The 22825-nt window shown below is 38.3% G+C and overlaps 1 protein-coding gene across 2 annotated transcripts in view; it reads right to left on the reverse strand.

Annotated features, from left to right (window-relative positions):
• SMARCA5 (SNF2 related chromatin remodeling ATPase 5) overlaps positions 1 to 15730 on the reverse strand; it is a 31432-nt gene extending 15702 nt beyond the window's left edge. Inside the window, exons 1-12 of one of the 2 annotated variants that reach the window (XM_026668804.2) lie at positions 15596 to 15730; positions 15112 to 15315; positions 10262 to 10333; positions 9644 to 9810; positions 8124 to 8224; positions 6231 to 6331; positions 4841 to 5020; positions 2713 to 2868; positions 2493 to 2624; positions 1120 to 1188; positions 623 to 732; positions 261 to 487 (exon numbers count right to left, since the gene is read on the reverse strand). In XM_026668804.2, the coding sequence (XP_026524589.2) occupies positions 261 to 487; positions 623 to 732; positions 1120 to 1188; positions 2493 to 2624; positions 2713 to 2868; positions 4841 to 5020; positions 6231 to 6331; positions 8124 to 8224; positions 9644 to 9810; positions 10262 to 10333; positions 15112 to 15315; positions 15596 to 15724 (1648 nt within the window). In that variant the 5' untranslated portion in view covers positions 15725 to 15730. Of the gene's footprint in view, positions 1 to 260; positions 488 to 622; positions 733 to 1119; positions 1189 to 2492; positions 2625 to 2712; positions 2869 to 4840; positions 5021 to 6230; positions 6332 to 8123; positions 8225 to 9643; positions 9811 to 10261; positions 10334 to 14085; positions 14258 to 15111; positions 15316 to 15595 lie in introns of those variants that run through there. The other variant, XM_087963084.1, reaches the window with a different exon arrangement.
• Between the last annotated feature and the right edge of the window lie 7095 nt (positions 15731 to 22825).

The following is a 22825-nucleotide window of genomic DNA, read 5'->3' on the forward strand; positions in this document are numbered from 1 at the left end:
GAAATAAATTCTTCTAAATACATTTTATGAAGAACCGAAATAAGTGTACTCATAAAGCAACATAGGATCTGAATAAGTTATTAGAAATCCTTAAAAATGTATAATATAAAATGAGCAAATGATTTTTAGAATTAGAATTAAAAGCTAATTTATAAACAGAGTTACTTTTATAATTTTGTAATTCTACATTATTTTTATGCAGAGTGAACATTTTCTTGACTTTTATCCAATAATTTTTAGCAATAAGATAAAATAGTTACCCTGTTCTTTCAATTTTGGCAACAATTTATCCAAAACTACCATTTTGCCACTATTGGTAACCAAATGCATATCTGTTGTATAAGGGGGACCAGGCTCTGCTCCATCAAAAAGGTATGGATGATTGCAACATTTTCGTAACTGCATAAGAATGTTTAATAGTCTCATTTTATCCAGTTTTCCAGCAGAGTTCAATATATCTATATCCTTCATTAAGATTCTTGTGTACCTATGTTGAAAGACAAAGGCAACTGAGGTTCTCAATCCTGCATTAATGTAATGTAAATATTTCAAGATTTAATAAAAAAAAAATCAGCAACATAGAGAAGTTATATTTATTCAAATACTAATTTTAATTACTTACCATTCCCTTTGCATTTTGCTGAGACCAACATATATTTTAACTTCTTTTTTTGGAGGCAAACTTTTCTCTACTTCAGCTTTTATACGACGTAACAAAAATGGTCGTAGTACCTGCCAATTATAATAAATAATATAACACAGTAAAATAATTGTGTTTTATACTACTGGATTAATTTCTCTTTCAAAAGGATCAGCTTTCCATGCTATATCTAATTGTGGTTCCAAGGACTTCATGCATGCAAATGGAGAAACCTCAACTATTATATAACATTTATGGAAAGAAAGATAGAGGAAATCACAAGTCCCAATGACCACCAGACTATTTGTGCTATTTATGAAATTGGAAAATGTTGCGGTATCTGCACCAACAGTGCCTCAAGCAAAGTTTAGAGACACGTTTTATTGCTTTCTAGGTAGAATACATGGAGATACTGCACAGAGTGAGAGCTATGTAGTAAAAATAGACCAAAGTTAGTTCATTTTTTAAAAGAAACTCACCATGTGAAGCCGTTCTACTAATTTTTGATCCCCAAGACAGTTGTTTGTATCAAACCATGAATCAAAATCCTGCATTAAAAAACATGCTTTATAATCAAATAATCCATTACCAATAAATCAGCATTAATATACTATTCCTTTCCCACACATCTATTAAATACAAAAAGAATTTAACTATTATAACCAATTTTGTTGCATACATGATGTACAATGACAATAAAAGCTATTGTTATTATCTTGAGTTCTAGCTTTCCAAAAAATATGTTTCAATTCCGATTTCTTGCTCAAATGATACAGGAATGCTGCTAGATAACTCATGTTGGCTGACATTCATGTCAACATTTAATATGAGATAAATGAACATACCTCTACTCTTCTCGCATATGGATAACACAATTCTTCTTAATGAATTTTAAGATCTACTAAAGCCATAATTTCATTTCCACTTATAAAATAGAATCAGTGGGGGAAAAAATTGAAATAGCACTAAAGATAAGGCTGATTTCCAACCTGCTCTAAAGTACTGAAGAATTATACTTTTGAAGATAACCACCATCAATGATATAGTTTTCTACCTTGCTAGAAATATTTCTTTCTCAAATACTTTAATATTTTTTTAAAAAATGTTTTATTTTCAATTTTAAACATTTATTTCATTAGCTCACAGTGCCACAGTCAAATCTGTTGTTGACAGTATAATATTATTGTTGTTATCTCATCAAATTCAACTAATAGATTCCTACAGAAATGTTGCTGTTGCTTAAAACTATTTATACTTGCCGAGAAATGCTTCCTAAATCAAGAGGCAAACCTGTACCTATGTTCCCTTTTAATTCAGGGGTCCCCAGATACCGGTCCGCGGAACAACTCTTACCGGGCCGCTGGTTGCTGGGCGCCGCCATCTTTTTTTTGGTAAAAAAGTGCTTCCGGTGAGCTTTTCCGGGTAGAAAGCTCACCGGAAGCACTTTTTCATCAAAAAGATGGCGGCGCATGCGCTTCGTGAGCTTTTCCGGGTAGAAAGCCATTTCTACCCGAAAAAGCTCACGGAGCACGCCGCCATCTTTTTCGTCAAAAAAAGATGGCGGCGCCCAGTTGATGCCGGTACCGGGCCGCGGCGCCCAGCTGATGCCGGTACCGGGCCGCGGCGTCAAAAAGGTTGGGGATCCCTGTTTTAATTATAGTTTTCCAAATGATGATCATTTTTCTATTTCTATTAGCAGTTAGGATATAATTATTTTGATCAGGATCACTGAGGCTTTACCCACAAACTGTTTACCAATCACTTCATCTACATAAATATCATATAATCTTTCATTCAGCCATATTTTTAAATTAAGATACAACTAAATATCACAAATATTTTCATACATTACCTCAGCTGAATTAAAGACATCTGGCAATAAAAAATTAAGAAGTGCCCACAGTTCATGTAAGTTGTTCTGTAATGGTGTTCCAGTTAACAATAACCTATTTGTAGTCTTGAATTCTCTTACAATTTCTGACAACTGAAAGAAAAATAATTATTTTAAACATTTGACAGGAAAGCAATCTGCAAAATTTAAATTCTTACCTAAATGGGGTATTTAAAATTACCTTTGACTTTTCATTTTTAATTCTGTGGGCTTCATCAATAACTAGGTATCTCCAGTTAAATTTTTTGAATACTGATTTCTCTTTAATGAGCATTTCATATGATGTTACACAGACATCCCATTCACCAGGCAGCAAAACATCTCTCACGAAAGCAGCCTTAATCAAACAAAATATTGAATTAAACGTTTTAAAGAAAGAAATAATCAATACTATACCACAGAATGCGTATTTTATGGCCAGTTATTATTAAATATATCCACGTGTGATCCCGATAATTTCAAATACATTACACTTGTTCCCTAAAATTACATATAATATAAACTTAATGTACTGAGGAACTTCAGGGTTTAATACAGTATTAAAAACTCAGGGTAATTTGTAACACTGCTAATAGCTAATCCAAAAATTCAAACTGTGTTGCATCAGCTTCTGACCAGGTTTTCCAAAAGATCATGTCAAGAGTAAGGTGGCAGCTAAAAAGACCAAGGGAGGTATATTTTAAAAATAATGCATAATCATCAGTCCTAATATTAACTAATTTAGAATGAATAAACATAGCAATACATTTTCTTTAATTGACTGCATAAAGAATTAGAAACAATTAAATCAAGAAACTGTAAAGCAAAACCCTTGTGTTCTTTATTTTAAAAGTTTAATTGAATAATAATTCCTAACTGGCAGAACACTGTTGTGGTAACAGAAGATTTCAAACAATGACACTATAACATCCTTAAATTTTGCGGTATTTTTAATTATTAAAACACAGCAAAGTTATAAGACCAGGTCTTATTTTCGGGGGTTGTTTTACCCGCTTACCTTAGGACCACTGCAGCCAGGTCTCCCACGCGCTGACACCTGTTGTGCCGCTGCCTGACTTCTGCAGCTGCTCACGGCCACTCTGGGCCAGACACCACATGACACATCACACCAGTGCCACTGCTGGCAGAAGAATAGCATGTGGCTCATTGTGCTGGTGCCACCACTTGCAGGATGCCATGTGGTGCATTGCGCCATTGTGCACATGAGCAGCAGCACCAGTGTGACATGATATGCTGCCTCCTGCCGCAAACGGCAGCATCGGCATAAGGCATGCAGCCTCCTGCCATAACGGTGGCACTGGTGAGAATGCGAGTCATACAGTGTCCTGCCAGAAGCGGCCGCACCGGCACAATACACCATGTGCCGTCTGTCTGCAAGTGGCCGCAGAAGTCAGCCAGTGACTCAACACGTGTCAGGAGGCCTGACTGCAGCGGTCCTAAGATAAGAGGGTTCAGGGCAGGTGGGCCAGTTCCAACCCCCCGTCCCTGCCCTAACTTGACTTTTATGCATGCGCCTCGCCCCAGTTCGTAAAACCAGACAGTGGGACGGAGTGAGTGGGGTCTTAATTAGGCCTTATTCTTAGAATAAGTCTTCTTTTCAGGGAAACATGGTAGATTTCAATTTAACTTCCAATACTGTACACAAAATTCAAGCTGAATCAAATAACAATAGCAAAAGAATTTAGACTTATGTACTGCTACATAGTGCTTTACAGCACTCTCTGAACACTTTACTAAGTCAGTATATTGCCCCAACAATCTGGTCCTCATTTTATTGACTTCGGAAGAATGCAAGGCCTGAGACATGAGGATCAAACTCCTGGCTGTAGGCAGAAGTAACCTGCAATACTGCATTCTAACCACTGTGCCACCACAGCTCCTGGCAAAAATGCATTTGTCAAATAGAGATATAATTGATAAGAAACTTTAAAGTATTCCATAACATTTATTGTTTAGTGGAATACAGTAGGACACAGGTAGACCTTTAGTGACTTCCCTGGCAATTGATCATTTAAAATTATGATGGTGCTGAAATGTAACTTTACAACCATCACAGTAACCCTGCAGCTATTGATTGTGATTCAGGCACTTTTCAAACCTATTTCTGACAACCAGAGTCAATGGAGAAGCCAGCAGGAAAATCACAAGTCATAGTTAAATGATATCTCACTTAATGGTCTCATAAGTCTGTTACTATCCATATGAAACTTCACTTACCAATCCCCAGTACTTTGCTATAGGCAAGGTAGGCTAATTGTCACTAAACAAGTATATGACTAGTAGAGAAACATACTTGAATTCATACTCACCCGCTGGTCTTTGTCACCTATCAGACATACTGCTCGAAGAGTTGGCACCCATCTCTTGAACTCATTCATCCAATTATGCAAAGTTGATTTAGGAACCAACACCATATGAGGACCTGGAATGTTCCTGTAATGTTTCATGTACCCAAGAAGAGAAATTGTTTGCAATGTCTTTCCAAGACCCTGTTAACAATGTATATACATAAAAAGTTAATTTGTATCAGGGAGCAAGATACATGTGTGTGTGTGTGTGTGTGTGTGTGTGTGTGTGTGTGTGTGTGTGTGTGTTTGTATGCATGTATGCACACTGAGTTTGCAAAGGCAGATTTCAGCAACAACTAAATGCAATTGTACACCTCAATAAAGCCAGCTGTCTTTTATCCATTTTGGAATATTTGTGTGTGTGTGTGTGTGTGTGTGTGTGTGTGTGTGTGTGTGTGTGTGTGTTTGTATGTATCAATATATTCAATTTAGAAAATGTATGATTGTGTATGCATACATATTTGTATCCCATATCACAAATTCTTCTTGAAAGTGTATTAAGAATTGTTAATTTTCTTATGATGAGCTTTTCTATTATCAGAAAGCCTATTTTCAAATATACAATCATCTCCAGTTAGATCAACATTCAAAAATATGCTACTCTCTTTAACACTATCATATTATCCTTTATAATAAAAAACATTATATATTCATAATTTTAACTATGTAGGAAAATAAGATTGCAATCTGCATGATATATCATGCTCAAAATATAAAACCCAGGACAACCCCAGAACACAAAATAAAACATTCTGCAATTCATATAATATTTACAGTAATGGCTCCAGAACCAAGACTTAGACAATAATTCTAGTTAAGATTGAAAACCTTCACAGAAGCCACATCAAATAATTACATTTCTTAGAAAATATGCCTCTTATTTTTAAAGATATTTAAAAAGCACATTTTTCCAAAATATCTAAGTTCAATATGGCTAGTCAGGACTAATTACATAAAATAAGAAATATTTTACCTATCCAACTACCACTCGAATCAAAAAACCAACTTTCAATTTGCTACTAGAATAAGCACTGTTTTTTTTAAAAAAACAACAACAACATATATCTGCTACTAGTAGGCTTTTTACAACTATATCAGTATTTTTTATATTGGGACAGGACAGACTAGAAAATCTACAACCAGAAAGCCTACATTTTGACATAAAAACATTCTCCTCTTATTCAATTTTGAATTAATTCACTGTGACTTGCATTTCATGCTATTATATAATTTATAATCAATTTCAAAATTTAGCAACAGTTCACAAAAAAGAAACTGGACAAGATTGTAATAATTAAAATTAAATGTTAATTTTCACTTTAATTCTAAATAAAAGCAACTTTCTGCATACCATTTCATCTGCTAAAATACCATTGATACCATTTTCATACAAAGAAATGAGCCAGTTCAATCCTCTGACTTGATAATCACGCAATTTTCCCCATTTCACATCTGCAATAAGAGACAGAAGCAAGTAATAATAAATTTAAAGTCACCTCTTATTTTCTTCATAGTAAGTATTCCCAATACCACAGGAGAAAGGACTAATCTTCAGTCCATATTCTTAACAGAATAAAATGCAAAATGTTATGATATCATGACTAAATTAAATGTATACAAAGCAAATTCTTTGTTAACTCAGGATTTTTCTCATGTCTACCAACTAGTTGCAAAATGTTAACTAACATCAGAAACGGGAATAGAGTACAAATTAATAAAAATATTGACTGTTCAATTAATGAATAAAAATACTAACAGTTCCAGAAAGATTAATCAATAGAAAACTAGACAATTTTGTTTATTTTTTATTTGAAAAGAAATGCTATATCCCTATGAAAACAAATTATGGCATTCTAATATACCTTGACAAGAGGATAAACAAACCCTCTCAAATCATAATAAATTATTACATACAAATGCATGAATATACTTATTGGCAATCTTTTTTGAAAGGTGTATATCTTCGCTTCCACTTGCCACTAACCAAACAAATTAACTGTCTGTTCTCAAACACTAGAAATGATACTCCATGAAAGAGTTCATTATGAAGCAGCAAACAACAAATCCCTAAATTTCTGTTATACATGGTAACACATTCAAAATCAAGGAGGAAAAACAGTTTTGATCACACATGGGAACATATATTTTAAAATTGTGTAATTTTTAAAACCTGAAATCTCTATTACACACATATTTAATTGGGGGTGGATTTTGCATATAACTTTTCTGTAGTAGTTCTAGAAGAGATAAATTTGATGCTCAACTTAGAATCCAGTTTGGAAATATATCGTATTTTTCAGATATAAGATGCTCCAAAGTATAAGACACAGCTAGCTTTTGGGAAGGAAAACATGGGGGGAAAAATCTGCCTCTGCCTCCCAGCAATTTGCTTCCTTGCAGCAAACAGCCTAGTCAGCTTCAGCACAGCCTGATTAGCACAAGCAGCTGATTGTCGGTTGGATCGGCCTCCCGATGATTAGCTCTTTCAGGCTACAAGAATCGCCATTGCCTATTGCACCTCTCTCGTTTTCAGCCTCCGCATGCCCCATTTTTGGCCCGTTCTGATCCCCGCCAGAACAGGCCGAAAATAGGGCACGCGGAGGCGGCAATAGGCAATGGCGATCCCTGCAGCCTGAAACAGCTGATCACTGGGATGCAGATCCAACCAACAATCAGCTGCTTGTGCTAATCAGGCTGTGCTGAAGCTGACCAGGCTGTTTGCTGCAAGAAAGCAAATGGCTGGGAGGCAGAGCCGAAGGGTGGGGGGGGTGGCATGTGGGCGGGGCTTCGGCAACATTCATTGTATAAGATCACAGACATTTTCATCCACTTTTGGGAGGAGAAAGTGTGTCTTATACTGAAAAATACAGTAATTTCTTGTAGACAATTTAAAACATATTCCCATTTTTCACCAGAAAAATCATATTGCTTAAAAAAAAGGTTTTGTTCTATTAGAAGTTGGATATAATGAATAAAAAAAGTAGAACATAATAGCAGAATAAGTATATTTAAATGTTTGCATGAAAAATTTATTCAAAATGCCAATATGAATATATTAATCTGTTCTAGGAAGAGTTCTGTTTTGAAAAGGGAGCATATAACATTAAAAAATATTAATTTAAGTTGGATAATATTGGCAAATGTGTGGATGCTATGATTCTAAATGAGCAAAGTAAGTATCAAAATCTTTTAATTTTGGATAGTTCCCAATGGTCACATATAAACAACAAAAAGTATTACATACAGGATGGAGATTCTTCAAATCGAGTGCATACATTAGTACTCTTGGAATTTTCTGTTAAAAGCTCCTCATCCTCTTCCTGTTCAGTTCTACGATGGCGATAGCTAGAAATAATGGAAATGTTAAGAAAATAAACAGTTAACTATTGTAGATTCCAAAACAAGCCAAATTTTTATATAGTACTATTACAAATTAATCTGAGGAAAAAATATATTCATCACAACTTTTTATGCTTTCCAATCCAATACATGTTGAAGAGAGCTTATGTAATAGGATTTATGACTTTATCCAAGTTATTACTCTCTAAAAACTCAAGTAAATTATTGGAAAACATTTGGTTGGGGGAAGAAATAAAATAAATAAAAACAAAAATTCGGTGATCTGAGGTCTGAAGAGAAAAATAACCCATTAAAAAAATTCACAATGCTTCCAATGTGAGAGGCAAGTTATTCACAGCTCAAGATGCTATTGGCTCATTCTCCATTCTTAAGCTTTTTCCTGTTTTCCAAACAACTATTATTAATTATAATAGCCTGTATGGTTCTTCTATTCTATAATATGCAAATACTTCATAGTAGTTTTCAGGAAGTATTGGCTGTTTTTCTATTTCTAAATATCAAATCTCATCACAGCACATAGGCCATGTCAGTTTTCCTTCTTTCAATCATGTAACCCAGGAACTGAACTAAAACCATGTCTGCAATTTCACTCAATTCTGAAAATATTCAAAGCATGCATATATGAAACTCTATTAGGAAATATTTGCTACCCGTTCGAATGGGTATTTTTATTTCTCTCCAACTCAAAACTAGAAAATGTAGAGAGAGATAGTCCTGTATCACATGCTGAAAAAAGGACATTCAAAGACAGTGTCCTGGCAACTCTTTTTAAAGCTTACTTAAACATCATTATAGAAGATATTCCTTATAGAAGGTATTTCTTATATCTCAGACTTTAGAGCAGGGGTGTCCAACCTTGGCAACTTTAAGACTTGTGGACTTCAACTCCCAGAATTCCTCAGCCAGCAAAGCTGGCTGAGGAATTCTGGGAGTTGAAGTCCACAAGTCTTAAAGTTGCCAAGGTTGGACACCCCTGCTTTAGAGTTTCACAGTGAAGAGTCGTAATGGTGCAGTGGTTAGAATGCAGTATTGCAGCTAATTTTGCTGACTGCCAGGAGTTCAATCCTGACCGACTCAAGGTTGACTCAGCCTTCCATCCTTCCGAGGTTGTTAAAACGAGGACCCGGCTTGTTGGTGGCCAAACACCCAGAGAGTGCTCCAATGCACTATAAGCTATATGCTATTCACATATATGGCCCTATCAATTCTCATCAGAGGTAGACTTTCCCAGACAATTTAAGAACAATCTACCATAGTGTCTACATATTTGTATTCAATCATGATCTATCTTTGTGTTTCACATTTATTTAGTTGCATGACGTCCTTTGCACATTACAACTCAAAGGTGCTAAAAATATTACAATGACACATTTTCAAAATAAATATAACTCTGTTGGTACTCACTCTCCAACAGATAACAGATTTTGTTTTTCATCTTTTTTTATTCTTGGTCTTCCTGGTTTCATTTTTAAGGGTGAGGTTGGAGTCTTCTGAGCAGCAGGCTGAATGAAATGTGCAAACAACTCTGTCTGTTTCAACAGATAGTCAAATCTGTTTGCTCGATCGGTTTGCTGCAATAAAGTTATAAAGATTAGCAAGAAAACAAGAAAATGTATATGAAAAAAGAATCAAATTCTAGAATTAATTTTTAACATTTGAAATTATAAAGTGGCGCAAAAGCAGAAAAAAACATAATTTAACATGCAATCTCTGGGGTGGTCAAGGAAGCTTTCTGATTACCATGAATGACACTGCTAGAAATAAATAGCTGAAGACTGGGTGGGGAATGTCAACAGAGTTTGAAGGAAACTTAAGAGTATGAATAGAAAGTGGCTTCTAGGAAAGAAACTCTTCTATGCCCGTTCTTTAAAAAAGCCTTCCAAAATAAACCAAAATTGCTTTGATAAAGTATCAAGATTATTTGATAGCTCAGTCCAAGTTTGAGATGCTTGGCTCCCCAGTGCATGAACCAAACTGTCAATTCCTGAAATAATCACATACATTACAATACAAAATACCTACCATTTTTTCTTCATATGTAGGATCTGGTTCTTGATTTTCTTTTTGTTTTCCTGGAGATTCATCACCAAGTTCCTAAGGAACAAATGGCATCCCTTTACTACTCTTTCACATTTTATACTTTACAAACATCAACATTTGTTTTGGAAATCCAAACTATATACAGAAAAAGTATATACCCTGTTTTCCTCAAAATAAGACCCGGTCTTATTTTCTTCTGGGCCCCGAAAAAAGCACTCGGGCTTATTTTTGGGGAGGTCTTATTTTATTGATGTGCAAGATGCAGCGAGCTCAGGGGCCAATGGGAATGGGAGCACTGCTACCACCAGCCCCATCTACTCTTGACATGACCCAACCTCTGCCCTGCCTGCCTGCTGGCCCTGCTGCTGCTGGGACACTGGAGCTCGGGTCTTGTTGCGCCGATGGAGCCATTCTCAGAAGGACAACAAGCGGCCTCAGCATGCTGGTAGAGCCGCTTTCAGAAGGATGTTGCGTGGTGTGTTGTGCCATTGATTTTTACATCTGTGCCTCGCCCCACCTTGTACAACCAGACTGTGACAGGGCTTAACATCGGGGTAGGGCTTGTTTTCAGAGTAGGTCATATTTTTGGGAAAACACGGTATTTATGAGTTTATAAACCACATCAGTAAAACATATTCTACGTGGCAATAAAGGAATGGTGGAAGACAATGCAGTAATAATATAAAACATAATAAATATAAAATTACACTAAAGTTATATATTATCTTGTCTGTGTTGCATTGTGCTGTGTTGCATTACATTAATACTCTTGCCACTAGGAGTTCTACAGCATCAAGTTCCAAAGACCATCCAGAACAGCCATGTTTTTACAATATTTCAGAAGACCAGAAGAATGATAATTATCCTTGCCTCACAACTAGAGTGAGTCTGTCAGAGAAGGAAGCCTCCCACAAAATGACCATTTTTGAGATGTTACCTAGCTTGGATAATGAAACATCTTCAAGAAAATAACCAAGCTCAGAGAGTATTAAGGACTTCATTTCAACCCTGAGCTACAAATATTCTCCTTTATTAATGCCCACTTTTGGGAAATCTCCTTTTGTGCCTCACAATAACTAAAAAATATCAACATCTTCAAACTGGGCGGGCAAAATTTATGTGTGAGGTCTTGAAAATAGCCAGGCCCTTGAAGTATGTAAGATTTTATTGGTGGCAACCAGCATCCTGGATTGTACTTAGAAATACAGATCATAGTCATGCAAGTACACACATTCAAAGGGAAAAGACAATCAGAAACATTTTGGTAGATAAAGCTATGTGAACATTTTGAAAAGGGTAGTTGCTCTACACAATATACTTCACACATTTCCAAGGCCTCTACTGGCAGAAATCAATTTGTTAGGTGATTCCAATGATATATATATTTAAGTAAGGAATATATTTCCAATATTTCTGAGCTGCCACAATTATTTATTTTTAGGGGGCTCACAAAATAAATCATGAAATAAAAAAGACAATTTTTGTAACAATCTTACAAAACTTCATAGAATTTATATAACCAAGTTCTATTGAACAAGAAGTATATATATTAGTGTCAATGTTCAATCTAATTACAATTAGCAATGCTTGCGAATATTTTTCAAGGAATTAGGATAAAGAGATGTGCGCCAACACAAAAATTATGTAATACAAAATATGCATTGTTTGTATGATTATGTCATGATGCATATAACACTACAACTTTAGTCAAACCCTTATACAGGTAGGACTTGACTTACAACAATTAATTTAGTGACCAACTTACAACTGCACTGAAAAAAAGTGATTTATAACCTTTTTGCACATTTTGCACCATCCCCATGGTCATATGATCAAAATTTGGACACTTGGCAACTAGTTCAAATTTATGATGGTTGCAGATTCACTTAACTATGTTAATGACTTAACAACTGCAGTGATTCACTTAATAACTTGGGCAAGAAAGATAGTTTAAATGGGGAAAAAATTCACTTAACAAATGTCTCACTTAGCAACATCAATTTTGGACTCAATTGTAGTCGTAGATTGAGGACTACCTGTACTCTAAGATGTCCCATATAGACAAAAGATCGTATTAATTAGGTTCTTCACCCCTGCAGGGTCAAAATACTAGTAAGTATAATACCGCTTCTGATTGTGTTTTAAATTTGTAATATGAATTGGCTGTTGTTAAGGATGGCGAGACTCTTTTATGGATACAGATATCCTAGAGCAGTGATCCCCAACCTTTTTTACGCCGTGGCCCGGTACCGGCATCAGCTGGGCGCCGCGGCCCGGTACCAGCATCAGCTGGGGCGCCGCCATCTTTTTTGATGAAAACGTGCTTCCAGTGAGCTTTCTACCGGAAAAGCTCACCGGAGCGCTAAGCGCCGCCATCTTTTTGATGGCGTGCTTCGGTGAGCTTTCTACCCAGAAAAGCTCACCGGAAGCCTCATCAAAAGAGCGCCCTACAAGCCAGCGGCCCGGTAGGAGTTGTTCCGCGGACCGGTGGTTGGGGACCCCTGTCCTAGAGTATGCAGATGGGGTAACACATAAAGGTAAGGATTAAATAAATAAAACATATAAGTTAAAATGTACAAGCACAAAAAAAAAACCTTAATGTAAATGTGTAATTGTTTTCAGTGAATTAACATACGATTTTTTCCTTTTATTTTTTACTAAAATATATTATTTGAAATTGCATAAAATCAGTAACGATTACATAAAATGCATTATAAAAATAACATTCTAACATTTGAAGGAACCAAAGTGAAAAACTGGACTAAGTCATGACTTTATCCAGTATTTAAGTAGATTTTACAACCATAAGACTTTATCGCCTTGAATTGATCAAAATATTTTTAAAAAATAGCTAGAAATTCTTCATTAACAAGTCTTACTTAATTTGTAGAACTCGATATAAATAATTCCTCTATCCTAACAAGATTATGGATCAATTCATTGTCTTCCAAATATATGAATTAATGTGATTTATGATATTTATACATTCTTGAATTTTGCTACCAATGACGTATTTGGAGTTTCACATCCTTACCTAATTACATTACTAAAAATGAAATAAAAAAACCACATATGATTCAAACAAGTGTATTAACGTGCTCAGTCTAGTTGCAAAGATATAAGGAAGCAAGTAACACACTGCTTAACATCGATGTATCTTATTATGCAATTATAAAAAGACATTTATTCAAAACTATTCAATGTTCAGGTGACACTGTACTAATATAAGTTTGGGAAGTGGGAATTTATGACAGAAGCTAGACACAAAATACACAGTTGCAGCTGCACTTCTGAATACATTTTATAACATACATACTTTAGCAGCACCTAGAAGTAAAATAGCCTGGAATCCACCTACAAATAGGTTGCATTTCCTGGTTTATTTCAGATTAATAGCCTAATAAATACAACCTTTAACCTTTCCAACAGTATATGTCACCTGTTTTATTTTTAAATCAAATAATATAACATACTGTAGCAAAAAAAATAAAAAGGAAAAAGATCCTATGTTATTTTCAAAGAACGATTCCTTAAAATTTACCTTGAGGGTTTGTGTGTTTTTGTACATTTTTAACTTTACCTTTAGCCTTTTCAACAGTTTGAGCAGAAACCTCAGAATACAATATAAAGCAGGTGAAGAAGCCCCTGGACAAGTGGAGAAGGGTCGTTTCTCCAGAAATGCAGAGCCACCAGGAGGAACTGAGTCCAAATGACTTTCCACCATCAACAGCAGTGGTCCCTGGGCCTGGCCACAGCATTTTTTTGACAAAGTCTGCACATCCTAATCGTGAAACCAATCCACCTACCGAAAGCGAAGGCCTCTTCTGAAGCACCAACCACGCCGCTTTGCCCAGGGAGCCCCTCCAAACTCTGAGCTGAGGCGACCGGAGGCTTCCAAGGCTACAACCGGCCACACACGGAAGGTAACCATCTCGACGCCGCCGAGGGCGCAACATTGGATGTTCAAACCGGGGGTTTTCAAACTTGACAGCTTTAAGACTTGTGGACTTCAACTCCCAAAATTCCTCCTCCAAGTCATGTTAGCTCAGGAATTCTGGGAGTTGAAGTCCACAAGTCTTAAAGTTGCCAAGGTTTGGAGACCCCTGGTTTTAAACCGACCGCGAGCGTCGGAAGGACCGCTTCGCTACGAACACGATGCGCGGCCAATGCCCTTTCTTTTGGAAAGCATCCCGCCCGCTCCCACCTGCAGCCCAGCCAGGACCGCGCCGACGGAGCTTTTGCGATAGAAGGAGGAGGAGGGCAGGGCAAGGAGGCGACCGGATAGAGAGCAAGCGAAGCTTCGCCGATGAGGAGCCAGATTAAGGTTGAGGGCGATACGTCAACCGCTCAGAGAGGGCTATAAAGCACCGTGAAGCGGTAGATAAGTCGAAGGGCTACGGCTGTTGTTACTAAGGGCTCAGCTGCCGGCGGAGACAAAACAAAATAAAGAGGGGGACGGAGGGGGGAGGGCAGGAGAGGCAACGCGATTAAACCGGAGAAAGGAGCGGCGTCGCCCACGGGAAAATCGCTCGCCTCCATCGGGATACCCGCGCCCATCACTCTTCGCTCGGCTGGGCTTAGAGGAGCTTCAACAGCCGCCCGCTCGGCTCTTCTTCCCTATTGTCTCCGGTGCCAACGGCTCGGTCCCCGCCCGAGAAACTCGGCGGTTCCGAGCGCTTCCCAGATTCGGTCCGAAGAAACGGCCGAGGTCCTTTGCTCCACGATGCCTGTCGCCCTTCCCCGCCCGCCCGCCCGCTTCAGCCGGCGAGAGGAACCTGCGGCGGGTCGCCCCCACGCAGCGCCGGTTTTTCTAGCGGCCGGACTCCTCTTACCGTTCCTTCGTCGTTTATCCCGGGCGTCCCTTCGGCGGAAGCCGGCCCCCCTCCTGGGTTCTCCATGCCGCCGCTGGGAACTGAAGCGGTGCCCGAAAGGGAGCTCACGTTCTCGTTCTCCGGTCCCAGCGCAGACATAATGAACACCGTCCGGGGAGGGGAGATGAAAACGGCCAAGGGGCGCCGAGCTCCCGACTCCTGCTTCTTCGAAAGACAAAAGTGACAAATGAGCGGAGTTCTCCCCGATTCCCTCCGCGCGCGACTCTTTTCTTTCTCTTCTTCTTCTTCTTCTTTTTCTTTCAGGCCCCGCTCTCCTCTGCCCGCCCCGGCTTTCTCAACGCGGTCCCACCAACCAGGAACCGAGCCGGCTCTCGAGTATCGCGAGACTCAGCCTCGCGGGCTGGGTGTGGAAGAAAACACGGAGAGGGGAAAAGAAAAAGAAAAGAGAGAGAGAGAGAGAAAAAAAGCCCGTTCTGATTCTTACATTGGCTGATTGGTCACTTAAAGCAAGAAGGCGGGGTTCCTTTGGGCCCCGGTGCTCGGGATTTAGGGTAGGAAAGGGTGAAGTTTGGCCAAGCGACCACAACTGGGAGCGGGAATCTCCTCGCGTCATCAAATCCGGGCGGGGCTTACAGTTCCGTTGCAGATGAGAGGCAACGAAAAAGAGAAGTCGAGGTGCCGGAAGATTAGCTCAGAGTTTCTCAGCCCTCAGCAACTTTAAGATGTGTGGACTTCAACTCCCAGAGTTCCCCAGCCAGCCCTGCATTGATGATATCCATACATCTTAAAAAGTTGTCGAGTTTGAGAAATATTGGTAGCCTTTCCAGGTCTTCCAGAGCTTTTAGTCAGAATAGAAATGGGAGATTTGTGCAGCCTTCCACTCTTTCGGAACCACGACTCCTGGCATTTTTTGCCTCTTGTCAGAATCTCCTGCAGAATCTCCTCATTTCCCTTCTGCAAAATACTGGCACGTTTTCAACGAAGGCTTCAAAAATCAGGACAGTCGCTGGATTCTTATAGTTAACGACTTATAGCTGTTAGGATTTGTGTTAAACCTGATTTTCATAAATAATATCGAACCTTTAAGCTTTAAAGTTATAAAATTTCATTGTACACATGTTGTGCATTGACAATAAACGTTTCATTGGTTGAAATACAACTGACACTGTTATATTGTTATATTAAGCATACCAGCGATTTGGTCAGAATTCATTTAAAATATTAAGGAGTCTATCCAATAGAGCTTGAAAAAGCAGAAGTCCATTAAATAGCAGAGTTCTCTAGTTGAAGAATTTTCTGCAGCCATTTGGTCCTATCAAGTGGTTGCAAGCAATTTTTTCAGAAAGTATACATATGGTATGCCTATGTGAAAACAATGCCTTAAAATGCTATAAAGCTTTTCAAAGTAAAAACATATAATTTTGTATAGTAAAAACAAATATAACCAACAAAAGTATAGAATAACTATATCACTAGGGTTAGGTATATTAAAAACAATGAAGGTTTAATGAAAATCTTCCATCCAAATGGATTAATTTATAGTCTAGATAACAATGAATACAGAATATAGAAAAAAATGAATACAGGGATTAGGTTGATAATTTTCTAGGTTACAGGAGTTTCAGGAACATTAGCATCTCAGTACCGTGTTTCTCCAACAATACGGCCTCCACCAATAGGAAGACCCAGCATGTTTTCTAGGCATAAAATCAAATTAAGCCCCTCCCCCCAAATTTAGGCCTAGTTTAAAACATGCAAAATAGGGGGAAGGGTGGGGGGACTTGCCATTTGGAGTGCCGTTGGAGCTACCACCGCCATTTGGAGTGCCCTTGGAGCTGCTGCCGCCGTTTGGAGCTGCCTCTGCCGTTTGGAGCCGCCGCTGCCATTTGGAGCTGCCTCTGCCATTTGGAGCCGCTGCCGCCGTTTGGAGCTGCCTCTGCCGTTTGGAGCTGCCTCTGCCGTTTGGAGCCGCCGCCGCCGTTTGAAGCTGCCGCTTCCGCGTTTGGAGCACTACCGCTGTTTGGAGCACCACCGCCACTCCAAACACGGCGACAGCTCCAAACACGGAAGCAGCAGCTCCAAGCGACGGCGGCAGCTCCAAGCGGCGGCGGTGGCTCAAGCGGCAGAGGCAGCTCAAACGCGGAGCGGAGCCACCGCCGCCATTTGGAGCTGCCGCCGCTGTTTGGAGTACCATTGGAGCCGCCGCCGCCGTTTGAAGCTGCCGCTTCCGCGTTTGGAGCACTACTGCTGTTTGGAGCACCACCGCCACTCCAAACACGGCGGCAGCTCAAGCGAGCGGCAGCTCAAACGCGGCGGCAGCTCAAGCGGCGGCGGTGGCTCGCTTCCGTGTTTGGAGCTGCCTCTGCCGTTTGGAGCCGCCGGCGCCCGTTTGGAGTGCCGCCGTCACGTTTGTAGCTGCTGCTTCCGTGTTTGGAGCTGCCGCCGTGTTTGGAGTGGCGGTGGTGTTCCAAACAGCGGTAGTGCTCCAAGCGCGGAGCGGCAGCTTCAAGCGGCGGCGGTGGCTCCAAACCGGCAGCAGCTCCAAATGGCAGAGGCAGCTCCAAGCGGCAGAGGCAGCTCAATGGTACTCCAAACAGCGGCGGCAGCTCCAAATGGCGGCGGTGGCTCCGCTTCCGTGTTTGGAGCTGCCTCTGCCGTTTGGAGCCGCCGCCGCCGTTGGAGTGCCGCCGTCACGTTTGGAGCTGCCGCTTCCGTGTTTGGAGTGGCGGTGGTGCTTCAAACAGCGGTAGTGCTCCAAGCGAGCGGCAGCTTCAAACGGCGGCGGCGGCTCCAAGCGGCAGAGGCAGCTCCAAATGGCAGAGGCAGCTCCAAGCGGCGGCAGCAGCTCCAACGGCACTCCAAGCGGCAGCGGAATGGGCAGAAGGGAAAGCAACAGAGGCAGGTGCCAAAGGTCTTGGGTCTGCAGCAAAGGTGTTTGGTGGGAGTAGGGAGCTCTCTGCGCTTCGCCATGATTGCCCCTTAGGAGCAGCTGGTGGCGAGGCTGCCAGCGGGCGCTCTAGATGAGGATGAAAGGGGGAAATTAAGTTACCCCCAAAAGGCAACCTAAGCCGTTTTTGAGCTCAAAAAAAAAATAAGGCCCGGCCTTATTATGTGAGAAACACGGTAAAATTTACTGATCTTTGAACTAAGCAGTGATGATCCTCATTTTCTTAAGAAAAAACAAACCAGGGATTTAGAAACAAAACTGCCAGAAAAAGGTACTATCTAACTACTTTCATAACATTAGATGCAGTCACTCAACTTAACTCTTTTTTATTATAAGCAAGTGAATTTGATGTGGGAAAAAAATCAACTGTCAATTGTTAAATGTCATTGAAATGCAAGAAAACTAGTTCAGAGGAAGCTGAAACTGGTGATTAGAAAAGATTAAAAACTTTTGTAATACCCCATTACAAGCCATTAAGTATCAGCTGGTGATATATTCATTTGGTGGACCCTTAGCAGGCACTCAATGACACTGAAAAAGAACTCAGCAACAAAACATCTAACTGAAATTAAGCATTAAGTGGATAGTTCTATGTTTGGTCCTTGAGTCAACATATTCATTAAATATTTTTGATGTTTGATAGAATGTAAGACACTGAATTTCCAGATGTGAGGTGCTTACTCCAGAGGAGTAAGAATCAGCTCATTCTAGATACATTGTATAAGACAAAGAAGGTGAAGACAGTCCTTCCCTAATACTTCTCCAAGTATATGATACATGCGAATACTTCATTTTCTGTCTGTAGATTGGAACAAGACATAAGCTTGGAAAAATCACGTCTTTCTTGGTTTGGGGGCAGGATAGGATAAGTAATCAGAGGGACTGATTCTTAAATTTGCAAATAAAAAGGCAAGTAACTAATCCTCTGTAAAATAGAAACAAAAATCAGAAGATATCTATACAGAAAGAAGGAAATAACAGAATGACAGTAGAAGCAAATACAAGCTTCACTCAGGAATTGGGCTCAAGTACATAGATTAAGCACAAGTAATTATATTAAAAGTATATTGAAATTAATTGATCACCAACTAAATCAACAGTATTAATGTATTGTTACATATCTGCTAAAAGACAAATATAAATTTAGCTGGTATAAAAAAATCAATTTTTGAAAATAATTGACTCTATTTAGTCTACGTTAAAATCCTACTTTGAATATTGTGTTCTGGACAGCACAATTTAAAAGTATTTTAAATAATTGGAACATGTTCAAGATATGTATATTAGAAATAACAGTTGACTTTAAAAATGGGAGTTTGAGAAAATAAAGGGTGAAGGGTGAGCAGGATCTAATATTCAAGTAGTTCAAAGAATGTCATAAAGATGAAACTCAAGATCAATCATTCAGAATGCAGACACAGACTATTGGTATTAAGTTTCAAAAATACACATTTCAGTTGAATCTTGGATGAAATTTCTTGCAGTAGGGATAGTTTGGAAAGTGAACTAATTACTAAGAGAAATGACAGAAAAAAATACCTGGGTATGCTCTAGCATACCCTTGGGGGTGCAAGACGATATTCCAGGGAGTGCGAGAAAAGTCCAGGTAAATAATAGGATATTGGCTATATGTTGGCATTTTTATTTATTATGCAATGGCTTAACTTCGTTTTCATTTTAGAGTTAAGTATCGTTATTTGGTGGCTGTCACATACATAGCTGAAAAGATTCAATCCTACCATATATTTAACGGGTTCAGTAGTTCCTAAAGTCTAAATTTCAGGGGGTGCGAGGTTCGAGTGAAATTTCTTTAAGGGTGCGGGGCAAAAAAAAGGTTGGGAACCACTGCTCTAGCAGAACAGACTTTTATCAGTGTTTCTGTATTGAGCTGAACCTTGCAGCCTGAATGACCCATTTCAGTTCTAACTCTATGAATATCTTGAGTTATTTATACTTTTAAACTATCAGTTAAAAAACTGCGGTAGGTGGGTAGGTAGAGTGGGAAGGTTTATCAAAATGACTCCATATGACTGTCTATGGAGAAGCAAAGCATCTTTCTCATAAACAAAGTCCAGTTCCCTTTGAAAAAGCTCCTTTGACACTCTTTGATCTTGATATAAAATCTTTATTTTGAAGTGTTTGAATATTGAGCATTTAATATCAATTTATTGAGCCCAAAATCTAAGAAATGGCAGTTGAAATTGTGTTTCAGTGTCTTCAGAGGAAATTGATACACAGCAACTTTTGCATAATTATAATAGGACTAGAAAATCACATTAGAAGATTAAACTGAATGTAACGTATTTGGCATTTGCTGCATAAATTCTGATGAACCCTAGATGGCAGTAAAATGATGATTCTGTAATTTGTTATCTGGATTTCTGCAGTCCAAGTGTAGAAAACCTATGTATAAAATTATCATGTGAGTAGAGTGTTTGATATTCTTGTTATGGTCATCTATGGAACTAGTGATGTATGTCTTCTCCAGTAACACTTATGGGCTTTATATATTTATTAAAACATTAGTTTTTAGATAAGAACTAGTCGATAGTTACTTCTTTCCAAAAAGTTATCACATTTAATCATTAAGGCATGAAATGAAATGTGTAGCATGAATAAAAAACATCAATAAACTTCAGCTATTAATGTTCTAATTATTTCCTCTTTATATCTCAGCATACAAATCGTAGAGTCACTGTAAACACCTAAAGTACAGAGCTTTTTTGTTCTTCCTACCCCAATTCAAATCTCGTGATTATCATGTTCAAAATCTACAATCAGTTAATTCTGGGGCAGTTGTTTTTCCATCCAGTCATTTTTACATTCATTGATTGCTTTCTAATAGTCTGTGTATAGTTCCTTGAAGTTCTTTTAGTGCCTGCTGAGTTTGGTATATCTCTGTTACTGCTTATGTGGGTGTCTTTAATTACTGCATAGCCTCACTGATTTTTTTTATTCATTTGACCTACAGCCATTCAATATGTAAATAAACTGTATCAGATTAAAATTTTATATAATCTAGTACAGGTCTTTAAATCTTTTTTTTTACTTCTTTTTAATTTTTAAGCCACTTTTTCAGGAAATGGAGCATTGACTTGGTTTATAAATATTGCTTTGCCATGGTTTATACAATAAAAGTTTTACAATAAAAACTGAACCATAAATTCCAATCTGTCAAATCCAATTATAGCCTTAAGCCTACCAACCATGCTGTAATTAACAATATATGTGAATCCAGCCATTGGGTTGATTAGGGTCTGAAATAGTTCATGAAATTACTGCTACAAAAAAAGAAATGACATCAGATTTTGATAGTTTCTGGTGGATTTCAGTTTTATTATTTTTTTAAAAAATAAGAATGATTAAACAATAACCCTTTAGGTGATACCATTGTCCTAGCATTCTTTGCCACTGGCCATGTCAGCTATATTTATAGTAATTCAGAAGGATTTCCAAAAGCCTCTTTGTTTTTAAAATGTTTTCCTTTTAATTCTCACTTGCAACATTTTGATTTGATTTGCCCATGGCCAAAAGACAGTTTAAAATATACATATTTAAAGGTTTAAAATATTAGCATAATGCACTTAACAAGATAATGGAGTTAAATGCAAATTGGGGAGGGGGAGGTTTCACATTGTTTTATAAATCACAATGGCTGAGTACTCAATATTTCTCTTGTTCAACTACCTGCTGAAAAATCTGGGGACTGTAGAGCTGTGAAGATTTCCTGAATTCTTAGTAAGATGTAGATTTTATTTACAGAGATGGATGCAAGAAATTGGAACATTTGCTCAGTCTTCTATACATTTAATAATAGAAGGTTTCTAGGTTAAATAGCAATTAATTCAGAATATAGCAAAAAAACCTTCTGTCAAACTTAGGTTTGTTATCAGTGAAGTGAAACACTAAAATGCAAACCATATCTTTAAATGTTTTGTTATTTATATCCAATATAGAATGTCAGCTGTCAGCAATCTATAAAATAAGAACAGCAAAATTAAGTAGGACAGCTACTGTGTTCAATTCTTACTTTCCAGCCTAAGTTTGAAAAATGATTTTATAATATACAGCAAATCAGAACAAACTACCAAAGATATACCTTAAAAATAGTCTTGAAATTAATTTTATATGAGCCTAAATACAACCAAGTCTTTTTCAAACCTGTTGGTATCTATGAAAATTTACAAATTGAATAGATTAGTTAATTGTGTTTGATCTTTTGACTAATTCAGCATGTAGTTTAATGGTATTTTATATATATATATATATAGGCGAACACAATACAGAAGCCTGATGATGGCAGATGAGATTCTGCCGAAACGTTGCTACAACTTTAAAAACACAACTATAATGACGTGGGAAAATACCCAAAGAAAGCTGAATACCACACCCACACCCACACACACACACACACACACACAGCTCAAAAAAATAAAGGGAACACAAAAATAAGACAGCCTAGATCTGAATGAATGAAATATTCTTATTAAATACTTTGTTCATTACATAGTTGAATGTGCTGACAACAAAATCACACAAAAATTATCAATGGAAATCAAATTTAGCAGCCCATGGAGGTCTGGATTTGGAGTTACACTCAAAATTAAAGTGGAAAAAAACACTACAGGCTGATCCAACTTTGATGTAATGTCCTTAAAACAAGTCAAAATGAGGCTCAGTAGTGTGTGGCCTCCACGTGCCTGTATGACCTCCCTACAACGCCTGGGCATGCTCCTGATGAGGTGGCAGATGGTCTGAGGGATCTCC

The sequence above is a fragment of the Notechis scutatus genome, chromosome 4 (assembly GCF_049901735.1).
Source record: "Notechis scutatus isolate UNSWTSFEM ecotype Mainland chromosome 4, rNotScu1.2, whole genome shotgun sequence".
Classification (NCBI taxonomy): domain Eukaryota; kingdom Metazoa; phylum Chordata; class Lepidosauria; order Squamata; family Elapidae; genus Notechis; species Notechis scutatus.